Genomic DNA, 23,314 nt, shown 5'->3' on the forward strand with positions numbered 1-23,314 from the left:
TGTTGATGAGTACTCCCGTTTCCCCTTTGCCTTCCCCTGCCCAGACATGACCAGTACCACGGTCATTAAATGCCTGAACGACCTCTTCGCCTTGTTCGGGTTCCCAAACTATATACATAGTGACCGGGGCTCCTCCTTCATGAGCGAGGAACTCCGTCAGTTCCTACTAGCGAGAGGTATTGCTGCAAGCAGGACCACCAGCTACAACCCCCGAGGGAACGGGCAGGTGGAAAGAGAGAACGCGATGGTATGGAAGGCCGTCCTCTTAGCCTTAAAGTCTAAGGGCCTCCCAACTTCCCGCTGGCAGGAAGTCCTCCCGGCAGCGCTGCATTCCATCCGGTCACTACTGTGCACTGCCATTAACGCCACCCCCCATGAACGAATGTTTGTTTTCCCCAGGAAGTCGACTACAGGAACCACGCTACCAACCTGGCTGACCTCTCCGGGGCCCGTCCTGCTGTGAAAGCATGTGAGGGCCCATAAAACGGACTCCCTGGTCGAGAGGGTGAACCTCCTGCACGCCAACCCCCAGTACGCCTATGTGGCATACCCAGACGGGCGGGAGGACACAGTCTCCTTACGAGACCTCGCACCCTCGGGCACTCCTGAGACACCACCGTTACCCCTCCCCACCCCCCCAATGCCACCCGAGGTAGACGGCATGCCGGAACCCCACGAGCCTTCGCCGACCACGCAGACACCAGCATTAACACCGGATAATGCAACACCGCTGCTGCGACGATCAGAAAGGCTTACGAGGCCTCCGGACAGACTGACATACCAGAACTGGTAGTACACTTCACCCCGCCGGACTCAAATCTAAACAAGGGGTGAATGTGGTAAACCACTTTTAGCGTTCACTATCGTTACACTATAGTTATCACTGTTATATCGTTACTCTATGGTTATCACTGTTCACACTGTTGTATCACTATACGAGGTCGCCTCTTGTCACGCTGTTATACCTGGGCTGACCACTGCTGACTCCGCCCACGGCTCCACCTACCTGCCCAGGTATAAAGGTGGTCGACTGGCTGGTATTCCTCCTTGTTGGATCCGATCACCCACGAGGGTGGGCTCTGTTATTTAGCCAATAAAAACCTATAGTTACTTTCTTAACTCGTCGCTTTTCATTGGATAAATTGATAGGTATATCACTCGCAAAGGCTGATGTCGTCAAAATTCGTCTAGCGGGGTATGCACATGGATGTCCGCAACTGGGCCAACACCTGCGTGGTCTGCCAAAAGGCCAAGGTACAGCGTCATGTAAAAGCTCCATTGGCCACTTTTGTTGTTCTGGAGCGTCGGTTCGACCACGTGAATGTGGACCTCATGGGGCTGCTTCCACCTTCTCAAGGTTTTACACACATCCTCACAATGGTAGACCGCACCACCAGATGGCCAGAGGCAGTTCCTTTGGTTTCCACCACTTCGGCAGACGTAGCCAGAGCTTTCATCTCCTCTTGGGTTGCTTGTTTCGGCGTACCGGCGGACATCTCTTCTGATCGTGGACCGCAGTTTTCCTCTGAGCTCTGGAACGCTGTGGCTCAGGGGCTCGGCACCAAACTACATCGCACCACCGCCTATCATCCACAGGTGAACGGCCTGTGCGAACGATTCCACAGGTCGCTCAAAACCGCTCTGCGGGCCAGTCTTCAAGGCGCGGGATGGGTGGACAGACTTCCATGGGTCCTTTTAGGTCTTCGTACGGCGCCCAAAGAAGATTTGCAATCGTCCTCGGCGGAACTCGCATATGGCCAGCCACTCCGAGTACCAGGGGATTTCATCCCGTCTCCAACAGAGCCATGGTCCGCATCCCAGCAACTCGTCAGCCACCAGGAGGCAGCCAGATGTTTCGCTCCAGTGCCTACGTCGCATCACGGCTTAAAGAGCTCCCATGTTCCAGCTGAGCTGAAGAGCGCCGAGTACGTGTTTCTCCGACACGACGCCCATCGGGATCCGCTCAAGCCCCCTTACACTGGTCCCTTCCGCGTCATAGAGCCGGGAGACAAAATCTTTTCGGTCGATATCGGCGGTAAACCAGACCCCATTTCGGTTGACCGGTTGAAGCCGGCACACTTAGACCTGGACCGCCCAGTCGAGATCGCTCAACCGCCAAAACGTGGACGACCGCCCACAGTCGCCGTGCCATATCCACCACAACCGCCCACCAGCTTGACCACCGCCCATCAGCTTCCACTTCAGGGTTACAGAAGTCGCTTGGACAGGCTTGTCAGGCCTCCTCGCCGTCTCACTTTTGCTGTTAAAGACAATTCTGGGGGGGCGCATGGGGTGGAGCCACTAAAGGACTCAGATCATTTGTATATAATTCCCTTTAACAACATGTTAGCTACAGCCTGAGTCTGTATCTTTATTTATACTGTTTACTTGTACAGAGCGTGATTACTTTAACAGCGCGGGTAAACACGATGACGTCACGCCGTTCATCACGTGATCCCCCACTGGTGGGAAGAACGTCATGACATCAACCACGGGACCGCCCGAGCAGTCCTCGTGGAGCCTCCGAACTGAGCAGACCTACACTCGATGTTCTCCTGTAGTTACTTGTTTAAACCTGTTAGTTTCCATTAAACTTCATTTTGTTTGATCGCCTGAGTGGACCTCAGTCTTTGGATAGGAACTAGACATTACTACAATGTGATGTGCCTCAATAATTCCGAGACTCGAAGGTAGCAGAACAAAACAAGACTTTTATTAACTTAGAACGAAACACGTAAGCGAGAGAGATGTCGTCCTTCTGGAGATTGGGGCTAGACTGAAGCTAGCTTACAAACGGGGCCAGGTATGGGCGGAGCCCTACACACAGCACATTCCAACACATTCCAGTATACAATACAGCACATTCCAGTACACAATACAATGAGGTCTGGGGGAAGGGAAATGACACTGAAACCGATCTCAGTCACAGGCAGTGATGAATGGAAATATTTCATTACATTCACCCCTTCTATAGATTTAGTCTGTTCGGGGGTTTGATAGTCCTCTGCGACCGACGTGGCTGTTGCGGTGCCGCGGGTGTCGGCTGGGTGTCCCCGGTAGCCTCCTGGGTCTCTGCCGGGGGTGCCGCCAGGGTTGTTGAAGGGGTAGTTGGTGGGGGTGCCGTTGGTCGGTGTTCTTCCGGGGGTGATGAAAGAGTAGTGGGTGGGTAAGAGTTGCTGTGATCGTCGTTGCCGCTATTGCCGTGGTTGTTGTCGATGCCGGCTGGGGCGACGTCTTTTATGGACACGGTGTCCTCCCTTCCGTCGGCGTGCCGGACATATGCGTATTGGGGGTTGGCGTGGAGTAGGTGTACTGGCTCCACGAGAGGGTCCGTCTTGTGGCCCCTCACATGCCTTCGCACGAGTACCGGACCTGGGGTGGAGAGCCATGACGGCATGGATACGCCTGAGGTGGATTTCCGGGGAAAGACAAACATTCGCTCATGAGGCGTGGTATTAGTGGCCGTACACAATAGCGACCGTATCGAATGGAGCACATCAGAGAGGACTTCCTGCCAGCGGGAGATAGGGAGGCCCTTGGTCCTTAGAGCTAGAGTGACTGCTTTCCATACTGTCCCGTTCTCTCGCTCCACTTGGCCGTTACCCCGGGGGTTGTAGCTGGTGGTACGGCTCGTGGCGATCCCCCTGGACAGCATGTACTGGCGTAGCTCTTCACTCATGAAGGACGCCCCCCTATCCGTATGGATGTAGCTCGGCATACCGAACAGGCAGAACAGGCTGTTGAGGCATTTAATGACCGTGGCGCTGGTCATGTCTGGGCAGGGGAAGGCGAATGGGAACCGGGAGTATTCGTCCACAATGTTCAGGAAGTAAACATTGCGGTCGACGGACGGGAGGGGGCCCTTGAAATCTAAGCTGAGCCGCTCAAAGGGCCGTGTAGCTTTGATTAAGTGGGCTCTATCTGGGCGGTAGAACCGAGGCTTGCACTCAGCGCAAGTGCGGCAGTTCCTGGTCAGGGACCGAACTTCCTCAATCGAGTAGGGTAAGTTACGGGACTTTATGAAGTGGAACAGCCGCGTGACCCCTGGGTGGCAGAGGTCGTTGTGGAGGGTCTGTAGCCGATCCCCGGTGGCGCTGGCACACATCCCTCGTGAGAGGGCGTCAGGGGATTCGTTAAGGGCCCCTGGCCGGTAAATGATGTCGTACTTGAAGGTGGAGAGCTCGATCCGCCACCTAAGAATCTTATCATTTTTAATCTTCCCCCTCTGTTTATTATTGAACATAAACGCTACCGACCGCTGGTCGGTAAGTAGGGTGAAGCGTTTGCCGGCTAGGTAGTGGCGCCAGTGGCGCACTGCCTCCACGATGGCTTGGGCCTCCTTTTCCATGGAGGAGTGTCTGATCTCGGGCCCTTGGAGGGTCCGCGAGAAGAAAGCTACGGGCCGCCCCGCCTGGTTGAGGGTGGCCGCCAAGGCGAAGTCAGACGCATCACTTTCCACTTGAAATGGAGTGTTCTCGTCCACTGCCTGTAGCGTGGCCCGCTCAATATCCTGCTTAATGCTTTTGAAGACGGCGTGGGCCTCAGCAGAGAGCGGGAAAGAGGATGCTTTCAAGAGGGGGCGGGCTTTGTCGGAGTAGTTGGGGACCCATTGGGAATAATAAGAAAATAACCCCAGGCATCTTTTCAGGGCTTTGGGAGTGTTGGGCAGGGGCAGCTCCCGTAGGGGGCGCAATCGGTCGGGGTCTGGTCCGATTTCCCCATTCTCCACCACGCTGCCTAGTATGCAGAGGCGCGTGGTGTTGTAAACGCACTTGTCCTCGTTGTAGGTGAGGTTGAGTTTTTGTGCGGTTTTCAGGAACCTCTCAAGGTTCGAGTCGTGATCCTGCTGGTTGTGACCGCAGATGGTGACGTTGTCGAGGTAGGGGAAGGTTGCCTGCAAGTGGTGGTCATCGACCATGCGGTCCATCTCCCTCTGGAAGACCGAGACCCCATTCGTCACCCCAAAGGGGACTCTGAGGAATTGGTAGAGGCGTCCGTTCACCTCGAAGGCGGTGTACGGGCGGTCCTCTGGTCTGATAGGGAGCTGGTGGTACGCTGACTTGAGGTCAATGGTGGAGAACACCCGGTATTGGGCGATTTGGTTCACCATTTCTGATATGCGGGGTAGCGGGTAGGCGTCTAGTAGGGTGTACCTGTTGATCGTTTGACTATAGTCGATCACCATCCGTTTCTTCTCGCTACCCCTTACCACTACCACTTGGGCGCGCCACGGGCTGTTGCTGCGTTCAATAATGCGCTCTTTCAGGAGCCTGTCTACCTCGGTCGCGATAAACCGCCTGTCCTCCCAGCTGTACCTCCTGCTTTTGGTCGCTATTGGCCGGCAGTTAGGGGTAAGGTTCGCGAATAGCGAAGGCGGCTTTACCTTCAGGGTAGCCAGACCGCACACTGTGAGGGGCGGCTGGGACCCACCGTACTTGAGCGTGATGCTTTGGTGGTTGCACTGGAAATCCAGGCCCAAGATCACGCTCGCACATAGGTTCTTCATGATTAATACTTTAAAATTATCATATACAGTTCCGTTAACGCACAATTGTACCGTGCAGTAACCCAGAATGGTCGATGTCTGGGTTTTGTCAGCCATAGAGATGGTACCCTGAGTAGGGACCACCTTTAGGGAGAGTTGTTGTGCCAGTTCTGGGTGGATAAAGCTCTCCGTGCTTCCACTGTCAATTAAGCATTTAACCCGGCACCCGTTTACCTCGATGTCCACCATTGATCTGGATAGCGGGTGCGGCCTGGTCTGGTCCACTGTGACCGATGCCACTGTAGGGCCCTGATCGATACAAGATGGCGTCCACGCTGTCTGCTCACAAGATGGCGGACCCCACGAGGTCGGGCAAGATGGCGTCCAAGATGGCCGCTCCCACGGCGCACACGCGGCGGTGGCGGGTTTTCCGGCGGGGTTCCCTCTGCACACCTTCCCGAAGTGCCCCTTCTTACCGCACTTAAAGCAGGTGGTGCCTTTCGCCGGGCACAGGTTTCTGGTGTGCTTTGGCTGCCCGCAGAAGTAGCAGTTGGGTCCCTGACGCGTCGCGGCTGTCGTAGGGCTTCTGGGGGGAGAGCGGGGCCCAGCCGGTGTCGGGCTCTCGGGCGGGGAAGATGCCTTCCAAGATGGCGGCGCCCTCGGTGCACACGTGGCGGCGTGGACGGCGCGGGCTGAAGAGTAGGCGTCCGAGTTTCTCTGGGCCACATCCAGGGATCGCGCGGTGTCCGCAGCCTGTTTCAGGTCCAACCCCATTTTTTCCAGCAGTCTTTGCCGGATGTAAGTGGAGCTGAGGCCTGTGATGAAGGCATCGCGAACAAGCTCGTCAGTGTACACCGCGGCTTTTACATCTCGGCACTTGCAGTCTTTGCCAAGCATTTTCAGGGTGCTTAGGAACTCCTCCACCGATTCCCCAGGTCGCTGTGCGCGGGTGGCGAGCAGGTGCCTAGCATACACCTCATTCGTAGGCTGCTGGTAATGCGCCTTTAAGATGTCGCAGGCGGCCAGGTACGTCTCGGCGTCTTGGATGAGGGGGTAAACCCGGTGGCTTACCCAATTCCGCAGAATTCCGAGTCTCATCCTTGCAGCGTCCGTAGCGTCTTTGACGGCTGCAGAATTGTCCAGGAAGAATTCCATACACTCAAACCAGTGTCCGAAGCGTGCTGATGCGTCCGGAGCATGTTGATCCAAATCCAAACGTTCGGGTTTCAGGAGTTGATCCATAGTGTTGAAAAAATAAGTTAATAAAATTGATGTGCCTCAATAATTCCGAGACTCGAAGGTAGCAGAACAAAACAAGGCTTTTATTAACTTAGAACGAAACACGTAAGCGAGAGAGATGTCGTCCTTCTGGAGATTGGGGCTAGACTGAAGCTAGCTTACAAACGGGGCCAGGTATGGGCGGAGCCCTACACACAGCACATTCCAGCACATTCCAGTATACAATACAGCACATTCCAGTACACAATACAATGAGGTCTGGGGGAAGGGAAATGACACTGAAACCGATCTCAGTCACAGGCAGTGATGAATGGAAATATTTCATCACACAATGCATTTTTAAAATACTGGCCTGCATTGCAGCTTAATGAAATGTAAAGGGCATATGCAAATGATATTACAGTCCCATGCAGCTTTCAAGAGCAAATGCCAAGACAACCATTTTATTTGTATCAGGTTGAAATAGCAGGGGTTCTGTTTTGCTAATTGGAAGGGCTATTTCTCCTCCCCCCAAAAAATACGTTCACATTTTTGATAAAAGAATTGTTAAAAATAAATAAATTTCTCTAACTCTTTGGATTGTTTTAACTGGAATATTTACATATTTTTAAATTGAAATCTGGTAGTACAATGTCAAGCCTTATGTAAATGAAAAAATCCCTTTGTGCAGACTCTGAAGACATTAAATTTTTGGTACTGTGGGTAGCATGCCTGATAGTGCCCAGGGCCTTAGTGACTTGTAACAATACAAAACTTGTACTGTGCCACAAAATTCCATCTGTGCTGACGTGAAAAATATTTTAGAGGCTAAGAAAGGAAAGGATCCATCAGTATAGATAATACATCAGAGAAATACTATAAAATAATTTCTCCCAATGCTCTGAGTGATTAACAACTCCTTGAACTATGTTTTAAACCTATTAAATGGAGATCGATAGATTTTTGGATACTAAGGGAATCAAGGGATATGGGGATAGGGCGGGATGGTGGAGTTGAGGTCGAAGATCAGCCATGATCTTATTGAATGGTGGAGCAGGCTCGAACGGCCGAATGGCCTACTCCTGCTCCTATGTCTTATGTTCTTATGTTCTTAAACTCTACCTCAACATACTATGATAATATGATTATCTGCCTGCTTCCTTCCACATCAGCTCAGAAAGCAACCCGTGTACTCTTATCAGCCATGGCATCGAAGTATAAAAGGACAAAGTCCCTACAAATTCCTCCAGTTCAGTTTTACAAAATAGCAGCCCTATTCTGCTATGAGGCAAAATGTATTTAGTAGATTCATGATGGAACTCAACAACAACAACAATTTGTATTTATATAACGCCTTTAATGTAGTAAAACATCCTAAGGAGCATTATAAAACAAAATTTGACACCGAGCCACATAAGGAGATATTAGGGCAGATGATGAATAGGTTGGTCAAAGGTAGGTTTTAAGGAGCGTCTTAAAGTAGGAAAGAGAGGTAGAGAGGCAGAAAGGTTTAGGGAGGGAATTCCAGAGCTTAGGGCCTTGGCAGCTGAAGGCACAGCCACCAATGGTGGAGTAATTAAAATCAGGGATGTTCAAGAGGCCAGAGTTAGAGGAGTGCAGATATCTCGGAGGGTTGTGGGGCTGGAGGAGATTACAGAGATAGGGAGGGGCGAGGCCATGGAGGGATTTGAAAACAAGGATGAGAATTTTAAAATCGAGGTGTTGCCGGACCGGGAGGCAATGTAGGTCAGCGAGCACAGGGGCGATGGGTGAACGGGACTTGGTGCGAGTTAGGATATGGGCAGCAGAGTTTTGGATGACCTCAAGTTTATGGAGGATAGAATGTGGGAGAGTGTTGGAATAGTCATGTCTAGATGTAACAAAGGCATGGATGAGGGACCCACTGTGGAAAAGAGAATCCCCACCAAAAGTGAGGACTGAGTTCTAAGATAGACAAACTGAGGGATGTGAATATGAAAGGAGAAAATTGGACAAAGACAGTTGCTCGCAGGACAATAAAAATAAGCCGAGGAAGACAAAGAGCCGAAGAAATTGAATAATAATGGGGAAACAATTTCTCCAGGTTAGTTTTACTGTCAATACAATTTTTCACTTAAGGCAAATCAATTATCCTAAAATTCTGAAATGAATAATATTGCTTCTGTATTTATACAAAGTAAATTTATATAATTTTCAACTTCCTTATAAAAAATAAGGTCTATCTATTTGTTTTAAATAATAAAAAAAGCAATATTATTCTTTTCATAATCTAAATTTTTATCCTATTTGGTCTATATTAATTTCAGTCCTCAAAGCTGTACAGATCGGTATATAATTTTACAATTATTCTTAAAGTCTGGATTCGCTATGTTGGCCACATAGGTATTAGACTAGTTGTTGGGAGCATAGTCACATCTCAATTAGATTGTTATTGTTTTAAGGCCCAACTAAGGATCTGAACTCTTTGTAAACGGGTTAGTTACACTCTGAATGACCAGACCAGACCAGACAGTACTAGGCCATTTGGGAGATTAACCAGTAGATTGAGTTATCCCGTGCTGTTACTGAGGTATGAATGAGAGCGGAGCTGTACAAAAGTTAAATTAATTGAATTCCTTTCCTATGTTAACTGCTTTACATTCAAGATTAATTATAGTTACATATGCAGCACAGAAACAGGCCATTCGGCCCAACTGGTCTATGCTGGCATTTATGCACCACACAAGCCTCCTCCCACCCCTCTTCATCTAACCCTACCAGCATAACCTTCTATTCCTTTCTCCCTCATGTGCTTATCTAGTTTTCCCTTAAAGACATTTATGCTAGTCGCCTCAACTACTCCTTGTGGCAGCGAGTTCCACATTCTCACCACTCTTTGGGTAAAGAAGTTTCTCCTGAATTCCCTTTGGATTTATATACCTGGGTTTCACTATTTATATTGAGAAACATGAACCTCTTTAAAATCCATGGGTTTGCATTTTACAAATTTATAATGCTAGAAGACAGTAAGTAATTATCTCACTTTTTGGAATACCCTTTTGAGACCCTCTCCTATGCACCAAAGATATGAAGCATTAACTTAATAATACTGGCACATGGGAGCAACCTGCAAGAGTATAGTCAGCATTGCTTGAATGACTTTTTGCCAACATTATGAATTTTATTTTAATAAGTCAATTTACATATCACACCTTTCTAATAAGTTCAATAAATGAGCTCATTTGTGACACTGGTTTTGCTGATGTCGTGCTCTCATGATTTTTAACTGGAGGAATTCTCACAGATGTGTTGCATCAGGTGTTACATAAATCATTACATCAATCTTGGCCAATCAAAAGCAACCAATATTTGGAAGCTTGAGAAAGAGTTATTCAGCCAGTGCGCAATGGCTAGAACTTACACTGCCAGATGTTGCAGTGTCTAATAGTCGATCCAGGAATAGTGTAAGATGGCAGAAAAGATACTAATGCTTCAAATCAGCACAAACCCCTTCACAGATGCCTCTGTTGACAGACAAAATTGTCCCTCTTTTAATCATATGCCCCATTTATTATGTTTGACGTAGAGACATCAATCTCTCGTAAAAATAAACAAACTCATTTGAAAAATATCACTGAATTATTAGAGTTGTCTCATCTATTTGACTCATCCTTTCATGTGCGAGCTTAGACAGTGAGGGTATTGATAAAATGATATTGTTCTCTACTTTATCAACCAGGCTGTAAAGAAATGTGATTATTCTCTCAAGTTTGGTCTCCAAGGCCTTCCTGATGTACTTAATAAAAGTATTTAATAAGCTCAAGTGATTAATCTATGAGCACTCACTTTAATAACTGATAACTGTGAGGGCAATGCAGAACACAAATTTAATGATCCGGTTATTTTTTAACACAAACCCTAATCCTTAATTCACACATCCTTGTAATTCATACACACATCCAGATTAACTATTAAAGGGTGCAAATAATTTTCACCTGATTGTTTCATCTTTGGATAAGTAAGCTAACTCAGAGGTAATCTAGTCAAACATGGGCAGCACCATTCAATAAGAATCAACAGCATCTTCCAGATTTTAAACTGACACTTGAGTCTTTTCGTTCCTTTATGAGGTATTTTTGTTACCAGTAATTTAATTTACCTTGACGTGGATAAGAGGCAGCTGATCCTGAGAAATAGTTGTGTGTATTAATCAGAACAAGTCTATTGCAAAATAAAAATACTGCTTTTCAATGCTTCGATACTATAAATTGATACTGGGGAGTGTCAAAAAAATTGATACTAATTCCAGTTTTAAATTCCATTATTATCTCAGTGACCTATTTAATTTACTTGAAATTATTTTAGCAAAGTACCAATGACATGGCGTCCACTGAATCACTAAAAGCTAACACTGTCAATGGAATTTAAGTATACATTTCAGTTAGAGGGTATTTTTAAATTATTCTGCATTTGAAGTATTAGAGATGAAAAAAAATCAATTTCCCATATCAATTGTAAATACTTCTATATTAACTTACTGACAGGAAACCCATCTAGTTATGCTGTTCAATATATCGCTCCCTGGAAGTTGCATTCCTGGGATTCAGCCCCCAACCTGTGCTGCACTGCTGTACAATTGAACAGCTGAACAGCGAGCAGCACAGGTTGGGGGCTGAACAGCGAGCAGCAGTACAGGTGATTGCAACGACCAATTATATCACAAAAACTATCGTAAAGGCCATGGTGGAAGAAAGATACAGTTAAATCGTGACAGTCAGACAAGGCCCAAAGTGTCAATAGGCAAATTTAGGACTGACACCAGGAACATTTTGTGATGAAATAACTCTGTGTTCTGGCATTTGTATTGTTGTTGTTGTTGTTGTTGTACTTGTTAATGTCTAGAATGTTCCACCGGTGTAACCACTAATGCTCCTCCCTAGCCCCGCCCCTCTTCTGGAATGTTCTACCTAGGGCTGGGTCGGTGATGAATGATGGTTGCCCTGTGTTAACTTGATGCCATGTTCTTACTTAATAAAAGCCTTTAGTTTTAAGCTTTAACCTCATGGATTCAGGCAGTTATTTGGCACATCAATGTTATTAAGTAACAACTTTTGGAAGATGGATCGATTTTTGAAACCAGAGCGTCTGGATATTGATCCCCATTCGGCAGACGCGTCGAGAAATTTACGCATTGGCTTCGATGTTTTGAACACTTCATCGCATCAGTCGATTCAATGGTTAACAAGTTGGGTCTTCTAACCAACTTGGTAAGTCATCAAACTTACTCGATAATTGAAGATATTACTACATATGAAGAGGCCCTCGCAGCCCTTAAGGCCCAGTACCTTAAGTCGGTTAACGAAGTATACGCCAGTTATCTTTTGTGTACTCGCAGGCAATTACCGGAGGAATCTCTGGACGATTTCCTGCAGGACCTTAAGGCTTTGGCTAAGGATTGCAACTACAAGGCTGTTTCTGCCATAGTGTATCAGGAAGAAGCCATCCGCGATTCTTTCATATCTGGCCTCCGATCTAATTATATTAGACAGAGACTCCTCGAGAACGACTCGTTAGTTTTAAAAACGGTCGTCGCTACTGCTTGATCGTTAGATGTAGCCCAGAAGAACTTAGAAGTGTATGCATCAGCTCATGCGTCTCTCTCAGCCTCGTGTGTTCCGAGTATGGAGGCATCCATAACACCAATGGAGCCTCCACTTAATCCTATTGTTGCGGCTGTACCCCATGGGTCTAAGTGTTATTTTTGTGGCCAATCTAAACACCCCAGGGAAAGATGCCCAGCCAGAGAGGCTACCTGTTTTAAATGTAAGAAACGGGGACATTTTAGTAAAGTGTGTAAGGGTAATCCTGTACCCGATGTCTTCTCTGCTGCCGCCTATCGTTTTACTCTAGCCTCGGCTACGGTTGACCAGACCATACCGTGTTCCTTGTTGAAATCTATGATGGACATCAAGATTAATGGTCGTCCTACTGGGTGTTTGATAGACTGTGGCAGTACTGAAAGTTTTATGCACCCCAACCTTGTTAACTCCTGTTCATTGAAGGTGTTTCCTACTCGAAGTGAAATTGTGATGGCGTCCAAGTCCCTTACTTCGGAGGTAACTGGATATTGTCAAGTCACATTGACCGTTAAGGATACGGAGTATAAGGACTTTAAACTCCTCATATTACCTCAGTTGTGTGTGAACTTAATTTTAGGCTTGGACTTCCAGTGTCAGCATGAGAGCGTTACCCTTAAGTATGGTGGATCTCAGCCTCCACTCACAGTCTGCGGCCTTTCTACTTTAAAAATAAGTCCGCCTTCTTTGTTCGCGAACCTTGCTCCTAATTGTAGACCTATAGCGACTAAGAGTCGACGGTATAGTTCAGAAGATAAAACATTTATAAAAGAGGAAGTGGAAAGGCTTCAACGGGAAGGAATCATCGAACACAGTAATAGCCCGTGGCGTGCCCAGGTGGTGGTGGTTAAAACTAATGAAAAGAAAAGACTTGTGGTCGATTATAGCCAGACTATAAACTTGTATACCCAATTAGATGCCTTTCCTTTGCCTCGTATTTCTGAGATGGTGAACCAGATAGCTCGGTACCGCGTGTTCTCCACCATTGATTTAAAGTCTGCCTACCATCAACTCCCCATTAAAATAGAAGACCGACCTTATACGGCCTTCGAAGCTAATGGGCGCCTGTACCAATTCCTTAGGGTGCCCTTTGGAGTGACGAATGGGGTATCCGTCTTCCAACGGGAGATGGATCGTATGGTGGATGAATACGCGTTGGAAGCAACATTCCCGTACCTGGACAATGTTACTGTCTGTGGGCGCGACCAACGGGAGCATGATCAAAATCTCGCAAAATTCCTAGAGACTGCAAAGAGGTTAAACCTGACCTACAACGAAAACAAGTGTACCTTCAATACTACACGTTTGTGTATTCTTGGTTGCGTTGTGGAGAATGGGGTAATCGGGCCAGATCCTGAAAGATTACGCCCACTTAAGGAATTACCTTTACCTCACACTGTAAAAGCTTTAAGAAGGTGTCTGGGATTCTTCTCGTACTATGCCCAGTGGGTGGCTAACTACTCAGATAAAGTCCAACCTCTTATTAAGTCGACGTCTTTTCTGCTATCGGCGGAAGCTCAGGAGGCTTTCCTTAATATCAAACGGGACATTGAGAAGGCAGTGGTATGTGCCGTGGATGAGAAGATCCCTTTTCAAGTGGAAAGTGATGCATCTGATTTTGCGTTGGCAGCAACTCTTAACCAAGCTGGTAGACCAGTAGCTTTCTTCTCTCGTACATTGCAAGGACCAGAAGTTCAACATTCTTCAGTGGAAAAGGAGGCACAGGCGATTATCGAAGCAGTCAGGTATTGGAGACATTATCTCGCTGGCCAACGTTTTATGCTCATTACTGACCAGCGATCCGTGGCCTTTATGTTCAACACTAAGCAGAGAGGCAAGATCAAAAATGATAAGATTTTAAGATGGCGAATAGAACTGTCAACATATGACTATGATATTCAGTACAGGCCTGGAGTATTTAATGAGCCATCGGATGCTTTGTCACGAGGAGTATGTGCTAGTCTAGGTATAGATAAGCTTCAAAGTCTCCACGACGCACTCTGCCACCCTGGGGTTACCAGAATGAACCACTTCATTAAGTCCCACAATCTACCCTACTCTATTGAGGAGGTCCGGACAATGACCAGAACCTGTCGTGTTTGTGCTGAATGCAAACCCCGCTTATATAAGCCGTCCGAGCCAGCTCATCTTATTAAAGCAACTCGACCATTTGAGCGTTTGAGTCTCGATTTTATAGGTCCCCTTCCATCGAGCGACCGTAATGTCTCTTTTCTTAATATTATAGATGAGTACTCTCGGTTCCCTTTTGTTATCCCCTGTCCGGATGTGATTAGTGCTGTTTTAATGAAATGCCTCTGCCAACTGTTTTCCTTGTTCGGCATGCCTAACTATATACATAGTGATAGGGGTTCTTCCTTTGTGAGCGAAGAATTGCGACAGTTTTTGCTATCGAAAGGGATTGCAACGAGTAGAACTACCAGCTATAACCCTCGTGGTAATGGGGCAGGTCGAGAAAGAAAATGCGACAGTGTGGAAGGCTATCGTACTGTCTCTGAAGTCGCGAGGCCTGCCGACCTCTCGCTGGCAGGATGTCCTGCCAGACGTGCTGCATTCCATAAGGTCTCTTTTATGTACAGCGACGAATGCCACCCCTCATGAAAGGATGTTTAGTTTTCCAAGAAAAGCTACTAATGGAGTAATGTTACCCACATGTTTGACGACCACGGGCCCTGTGTTGTTGCGCAGACATGTGAGAGGCCACAAGACTGATCCACTGGTGGAGGAAGTACAACTCCTCCATGCTAATCCCCAGTATGCGTATATTCAATATCCGGATGGGCGAGAGGATGCGGTCTCTATTAAAGATCTTCCACCTGCTGGAGCTCGAAAAGAGTTCGACTCTGAGAGTAGAGTTTTCAATCGTGATATTGGACCTTCAGAGACACAAACCCTCAGTGTGGAAAATACTGATGATTCTGGGAATTCAAATGAACCGGAGTTAGTACTCCGGGAGGAGCCTCAGCAAGAGTTACATCATTCCCAGAGGATTATCAGACCTCCTGACAGACTGAATCTATAGCAGGGGGTGAATGTGATGAAATAACTCTGTGTTCTGGCATTTGTATTGTTGTTGTTGTTGTTGTACTTGTTAATGTCTGGAATTTTCCACCGGTGTAACCACTAATGCTCCTCCCTAGCCCCGCCCCTCTTCTGGAATGTTCTACCAAGGGCTGGGTCAGTGATGAATGATGGTTGCCCTGTGTTAACTTGATGCCATGTTCTTACTTAATAAAAGCCTTTAGTTTTAAGCTTTAACCTCATGGATTCAGGCAGTTATTTGGCACATCAATGTTATTAAGTAACAACTTTTGGAAGATGGATCGATTTTTGAAACCAGAGCGTCTGGATATTGATCCCCATTCGGCAGACGCGTCGAGAAATTTACGCATTGGCTTCGATGTTTTGAACACTTCATCGCATCAGTCGATTCAATGGTTAACAAGTTGGGTCTTCTAACCAACTTGGTAAGTCATCAAACTTACTCGATAATTGAAGATATTACTACATATGAAGAGGCCCTCGCAGCCCTTAAGGCCCAGTACCTTAAGTCGGTTAACGAAGTATACGCCAGTTATCTTTTGTGTACTCGCAGGCAATTACCGGAGGAATCTCTGGACGATTTCCTGCAGGACCTTAAGGCTTTGGCTAAGGATTGCAACTACAAGGCTGTTTCTGCCATAGTGTATCAGGAAGAAGCCATCCGCGATTCTTTCATATCTGGCCTCCGATCTAATTATATTAGACAGAGACTCCTCGAGAACGACTCGTTAGTTTTAAAAACGGTCGTCGCTACTGCTTGATCGTTAGATGTAGCCCAGAAGAACTTAGAAGTGTATGCATCAGCTCATGCGTCTCTCTCAGCCTCGTGTGTTCCGAGTATGGAGGCATCCATAACACCAATGGAGCCTCCACTTAATCCTATTGTTGCGGCTGTACCCCATGGGTCTAAGTGTTATTTTTGTGGCCAATCTAAACACCCCAGGGAAAGATGCCCAGCCAGAGAGGCTACCTGTTTTAAATGTAAGAAACGGGGACATTTTAGTAAAGTGTGTAAGGGTAATCCTGTACCCGATGTCTTCTCTGCTGCCGCCTATCGTTTTACTCTAGCCTCGGCTACGGTTGACCAGACCATACCGTGTTCCTTGTTGAAATCTATGATGGACATCAAGATTAATGGTCGTCCTACTGGGTGTTTGATAGACTGTGGCAGTACTGAAAGTTTTATGCACCCCAACCTTGTTAACTCCTGTTCATTGAAGGTGTTTCCTACTCGAAGTGAAATTGTGATGGCGTCCAAGTCCCTTACTTCGGAGGTAACTGGATATTGTCAAGTCACATTGACCGTTAAGGATACGGAGTATAAGGACTTTAAACTCCTCATATTACCTCAGTTGTGTGTGAACTTAATTTTAGGCTTGGACTTCCAGTGTCAGCATGAGAGCGTTACCCTTAAGTATGGTGGATCTCAGCCTCCACTCACAGTCTGCGGCCTTTCTACTTTAAAAATAAGTCCGCCTTCTTTGTTCGCGAACCTTGCTCCTAATTGTAGACCTATAGCGACTAAGAGTCGACGGTATAGTTCAGAAGATAAAACATTTATAAAAGAGGAAGTGGAAAGGCTTCAACGGGAAGGAATCATCGAACACAGTAATAGCCCGTGGCGTGCCCAGGTGGTGGTGGTTAAAACTAATGAAAAGAAAAGACTTGTGGTCGATTATAGCCAGACTATAAACTTGTATACCCAATTAGATGCCTTTCCTTTGCCTCGTATTTCTGAGATGGTGAACCAGATAGCTCGGTACCGCGTGTTCTCCACCATTGATTTAAAGTCTGCCTACCATCAACTCCCCATTAAAATAGAAGACCGACCTTATACGGCCTTCGAAGCTAATGGGCGCCTGTACCAATTCCTTAGGGTGCCCTTTGGAGTGACGAATGGGGTATCCGTCTTCCAACGGGAGATGGATCGTATGGTGGATGAATACGCGTTGGAAGCAACATTCCCGTACCTGGACAATGTTACTGTCTGTGGGCGCGACCAACGGGAGCATGATCAAAATCTCGCAAAATTCCTAGAGACTGCAAAGAGGTTAAACCTGACCTACAACGAAAACAAGTGTACCTTCAATACTACACGTTTGTGTATTCTTGGTTGCGTTGTGGAGAATGGGGTAATCGGGCCAGATCCTGAAAGATTACGCCCACTTAAGGAATTACCTTTACCTCACACTGTAAAAGCTTTAAGAAGGTGTCTGGGATTCTTCTCGTACTATGCCCAGTGGGTGGCTAACTACTCAGATAAAGTCCAACCTCTTATTAAGTCGACGTCTTTTCTGCTATCGGCGGAAGCTCAGGAGGCTTTCCTTAATATCAAACGGGACATTGAGAAGGCAGTGGTATGTGCCGTGGATGAGAAGATCCCTTTTCAAGTGGAAAGTGATGCATCTGATTTTGCGTTGGCAGCAACTCTTAACCAAGCTGGTAGACCAGTAGCTTTCTTCTCTCGTACATTGCAAGGACCAGAAGTTCAACATTCTTCAGTGGAAAAGGAGGCACAGGCGATTATCGAAGCAGTCAGGTATTGGAGACATTATCTCGCTGGCCAACGTTTTATGCTCATTACTGACCAGCGATCCGTGGCCTTTATGTTCAACACTAAGCAGAGAGGCAAGATCAAAAATGATAAGATTTTAAGATGGCGAATAGAACTGTCAACATATGACTATGATATTCAGTACAGGCCTGGAGTATTTAATGAGCCATCGGATGCTTTGTCACGAGGAGTATGTGCTAGTCTAGGTATAGATAAGCTTCAAAGTCTCCACGACGCACTCTGCCACCCTGGGGTTACCAGAATGAACCACTTCATTAAGTCCCACAATCTACCCTACTCTATTGAGGAGGTCCGGACAATGACCAGAACCTGTCGTGTTTGTGCTGAATGCAAACCCCGCTTATATAAGCCGTCCGAGCCAGCTCATCTTATTAAAGCAACTCGACCATTTGAGCGTTTGAGTCTCGATTTTATAGGTCCCCTTCCATCGAGCGACCGTAATGTCTCTTTTCTTAATATTATAGATGAGTACTCTCGGTTCCCTTTTGTTATCCCCTGTCCGGATGTGATTAGTGCTGTTTTAATGAAATGCCTCTGCCAACTGTTTTCCTTGTTTGGCATGCCTAACTATATACATAGTGATAGGGGTTCTTCCTTTGTGAGCGAAGAATTGCGACAGTTTTTGCTATCGAAAGGGATTGCAACGAGTAGAACTACCAGCTATAACCCTCGTGGTAATGGGGCAGGTCGAGAAAGAAAATGCGACAGTGTGGAAGGCTATCGTACTGTCTCTGAAGTCGCGAGGCCTGCCGACCTCTCGCTGGCAGGATGTCCTGCCAGACGTGCTGCATTCCATAAGGTCTCTTTTATGTACAGCGACGAATGCCACCCCTCATGAAAGGATGTTTAGTTTTCCAAGAAAAGCTACTAATGGAGTAATGTTACCCACATGTTTGACGACCACGGGCCCTGTGTTGTTGCGCAGACATGTGAGAGGCCACAAGACTGATCCACTGGTGGAGGAAGTACAACTCCTCCATGCTAATCCCCAGTATGCGTATATTCAATATCCGGATGGGCGAGAGGATGCGGTCTCTATTAAAGATCTTCCACCTGCTGGAGCTCGAAAAGAGTTCGACTCTGAGAGTAGAGTTTTCAATCGTGATATTGGACCTTCAGAGACACAAACCCTCAGTGTGGAAAATACTGATGATTCTGGGAATTCAAATGAACCGGAGTTAGTACTCCGGGAGGAGCCTCAGCAAGAGTTACATCATTCCCAGAGGATTATCAGACCTCCTGACAGACTGAATCTATAGCAGGGGGTGAATGTGATGAAATAACTCTGTGTTCTGGCATTTGTATTGTTGTTGTTGTTGTTGTACTTGTTAATGTCTGGAATTTTCCACCGGTGTAACCACTAATGCTCCTCCCTAGCCCCGCCCCTCTTCTGGAATGTTCTACCAAGGGCTGGGTCAGTGATGAATGATGGTTGCCCTGTGTTAACTTGATGCCATGTTCTTACTTAATAAAAGCCTTTAGTTTTAAGCTTTAACCTCATGGATTCAGGCAGTTATTTGGCACATCAGATTTCCACACAAGGAGTTAGCAATTCTTGGAATGAATTTTAGGGTAAGCGGGTGGAGGCAAAAATTTTGGAATGTTGGCCGGAAACTGTGATGGGGGATTGTAGGTTTTCTGAATGGATGAGCTCAGATGGACCACCATCATCCACATTTATCTAAATATCACGTGAATTTCCTTAACAGTACTGCTTCCCTTGTTGGGAAGTTTGAAATTGGCAATTCTGGTGATTGCTGAAGAATAATGTGTGATTGGCCAACAAAGAAACTAAAAAAAACTTCAGACACACATCTGAAAGATTTAACGTTTGATTTTCAAGAGCTTAATGGCTCCACCAAGCAATTTGTGACTTTCAAGTTCTCCACAATAGTCCCTTTTTGAAGACTTATTGCTGGAATGTATTTTCAGTTGATGAGTTGTCCGGGAGTAAGTAATGGGATGATGTGCATTATCACCTCTACCTGATAGTTTTCTAACATTTTTTTTTCAGTTGCTCTCTCACACTGGTACGTGGTCTGCCTAATATTACATAGTATTTACAGCACAGAAATAGGCCATTTGGCCCAACAGGTCCATGCAGTGTTTATGCGCCACACGAGCTTCCTCTCACGTTTCTTCACCTAACCCAATCAGCATAACCTTCTATTCCTTCTAACCACTCTCTGAGTAAAGAAGTTTCTCCTGAATTCCCTACTGGATTTATTAGTGACTATCTTATATTTCTGGGCCCAAGTTCTGGTCTCCTCCACTGCAACTTACCAGCTGTAGACCAGCACCACATCCGGCTGTCCGGAGGCCAGCCTGCCTGACCAGAAGGTAGTTCCAGAGAGTTGGGGGGGTGGAGGGGGGGAGGAGACAGGATGGGTGCGAATTCAGAGAGGGGAGTCCACCTTATTCTAATGGAGCAACTTCTGCTGTTGGGCCAATTCTTGCCTCTTGCGCATCCCCAATTTTAATCACTCCACCATTGGCTCTGGAATTCCCTCCCTAAACCGCTCTGCCCCTCCACCTCTCTCTCCTCCTTTAAGACGCTCCTTAAAACCTACCTCTTTGACCAAGCTTTTGGTCACCTGTCCTAATATCTCCTTATGTAGCTCGGTGTCAAAATTTAACTTGATAATCACTCTTGTGAAGCGCCTTGGGAAGCTTTATTACGTTAAAGGCACTATATAAATGCATGTTGTTGTTGTTGCAGTGCCATTAGGTTTTACTGAGCAAAGTTTCATGGCACCTGCTGCACACAGTAGACCCTTAATATTGCACTGGGCTCCTATGTACACAATAGGTCCCCAATTTGCATAGATCAACGAGGCTCCCACCTGGTTCATCTTGATTTACCTTGAGGCATTCACTATTCTTAATATTTACTCCTGCATTAAAATTTCCCTTTCATGTAGGAAGTTATCCAGTGTTCCCAAACTGTGATTTGTATTTCCTCTGATGTAAAAGCAGAAATGGAAGATAAAAGTAATGAAACATCATTAATCATAGAACCATAGAAAGTTTGGCACAGAAAGAGGTTATTTTAATCCATTAATACAAAGGTGTAAATGAAGGGAATAAGCCATTACACTCCGAAAACAAAGTAAGGAAGAAATATGTATGTGTGGAAAAAAAATGATAGTTTTGAGGGAATAAGTAGGCATGTAACTGATGCTAATGCCAATCTGACACCACCAAGACTGTTTCCTGTGAATGCAATGCTGTTAATGCAGTGTCAATTAATTCCTTTAAAAAAGGAGCTGGCTGAATTTGCAGTTAAGAACAGAACTGAATGTTTTAAAGATAAACATAAAGGGAACTCTATAGAACATGGTCGTTCTTGTGTTACTGGGGCCATCAGAATATTATTTGTGAAATGTAACTGCTCAGGTTTGAATAATGTGGTAGGTTATAGTATTAGATTGGTATCTTGGAGTTTTCATTGAATTGTCATCAGGGTTCAGGAAGAAATTATGCAGAGCTATATATTTTCATCTGTGGCTATTTATCTCCCTCAAGCACTAAATGAATTGAGTAGAGTATATTAGAGTGAAAATTATACATGATCGAGGAACATAGGAACAGGAAGAGGCCATTCAGCTCCTCGAGCCTGTTCCCCCATTCAATGAGATCATGGCTGATCTCTATCTTAACTTCACCTACCCGCCTTGGTTCCGTAACCCTTAATACTCTTGCCTAACAAAAATTTATCAGTCTCAATTTTGAAATTTTCAATTGATCCCCCAGCCTCAACAGCTTTTTGGGAGAGTTCCAGATTTCCACTGCCCTTTGTGTGAAGATCTGCTTCCTGACATCGCCCCGGAATGGCCTAGCTCTAATTTTAAGGTTATGCCCCTTGTTCTGGACTCTCCCACCGGAGGAAGTCTCTATCTCACTCTATCAATTCCTTTAATCGTCGTCTGTTGGAAAGAGCAGGCTTGATGGGATGAACAGCCTTTCATCACTTCAAGTCTTATCCTCTTTAACTAGCAGTGTTGATGGTGGCTGGTTTCAGGTGCTGTTTCAGGAGTTTTCATTAACGGGGTGCTGAAGGACACAGGAAATCACAAAGTATGGCTTTTATGAGGTGGAACTATGCAGGATCCAAAGAGTGGCTACCCTCCACATCACACAGAGGGTAGTCAATGACTAGCAATGGGCAAGAAGAGCAATTCGGTTTTGGGCTTCAGATTACACCATGGAAACAGCAAGAGGGAAAAGCTGTTCATCCAAACCACAAGACTACAATCCTGCCTGTAATTAATTCTCTGCCACCTATTTTTATGTATATAGACAGATTTTGTTTCTTAAATCTGCAATTCCCAATATTCAATGACCTTACAGCATATTCGAACTTTTTTTAATAGTGCAGAGTCTGGCAAAATAATTAATGGAAAATTATGCGGCATCCCACAGAATATCAAGTCCCTTAGGGAGGTGAATTTGTAAGGAATTAAAATTCCCAGTGTAATACAGAATAGTAATGTTCTCTCCTCTGAATCTGACAATGCATAGAATTGTGAAAGTGAAAGTCTTATCATTGATGTGTTTTTCTTCATTCAACACTCGAGCCTTGCTTTTCCTTAATATTATCTATTTTCTCCTGCTCTATTCAAACTGGATTTAGTAAATGTCAAAAATTAAAATCACATACTATTAAACAACCTTCTGAACTGTTAGAAATATTCGGGAAGGTTGGACTCCTGAGGTATTTCTAAAAAAAATAACATCACGAACAATATATCTGGATTGTGGTTTTGAATCTTTTTTACCTGGATATTGACTTGCACAGGCTGGCGTTCCCCGCTTTTCGTGTGAGCCACTCCTTCCGTGTCATAGACCCCAGTATAATCCACCACTTGCGGGTCCCTCGATTTCTCTTCTAGGGGGATCAATACTGCTCCGATCATCATCGACCTGCAGTGAAACAAAGCCCTCCCTTCAGTTACTCCAGCATCCTTGCGTTTAGCTGCTTTACGGTTTAGCCACAGTCAACATTGCATTTGCAAACTAAACAAGCAAGATTTGAGATTATTGTGTTTTTTAAAAAATTAAATGTTCCAACCAATAACGCAGCCATCATATCTATACTGATCTTGACTTTTGCAAGAAATATCATGGATGTGAGGATATAAATTACACGTTTGATTGAAAGAAATTGTAAATATTTAATGAAGTATAACCACGTTCTCCACTTGGCTTTAGCAATATGATCCTGCCATGGAGAAGAGAAGCGAGAGGGTCTTTGATTAGTATGGAGCCAGCTCTGGTCTCACACAACAGTAAAACCCCACCAGAACCTCCGCGTTTACCCAATGCATTGGCACCCACACCCTGTTTTACAATCTGGCTTGC

At 45.9% G+C, this 23,314-nt stretch overlaps 1 protein-coding gene across 1 annotated transcript in view; it reads right to left on the reverse strand.

The window, feature by feature from the left end:
* The window catches only part of LOC147121406 (CB1 cannabinoid receptor-interacting protein 1-like), a 43,231-nt gene that overhangs the window by 19,074 nt on the left and 843 nt on the right, over positions 1-23,314 (reverse strand). Inside the window, exon 2 of the mRNA XM_085981630.1 lies at positions 22,732-22,876. Within this exon, the coding sequence (XP_085837756.1) occupies positions 22,732-22,876 (145 nt within the window). The remainder of the gene's footprint in view (positions 1-22,731; positions 22,877-23,314) is intronic.

This window comes from Somniosus microcephalus, chromosome 3, assembly GCF_052327205.1.
Source record: "Somniosus microcephalus isolate GS21.2 chromosome 3, FLI_Smic_1.0, whole genome shotgun sequence".
Classification (NCBI taxonomy): Eukaryota; Metazoa; Chordata; class Chondrichthyes; order Squaliformes; family Somniosidae; genus Somniosus; species Somniosus microcephalus.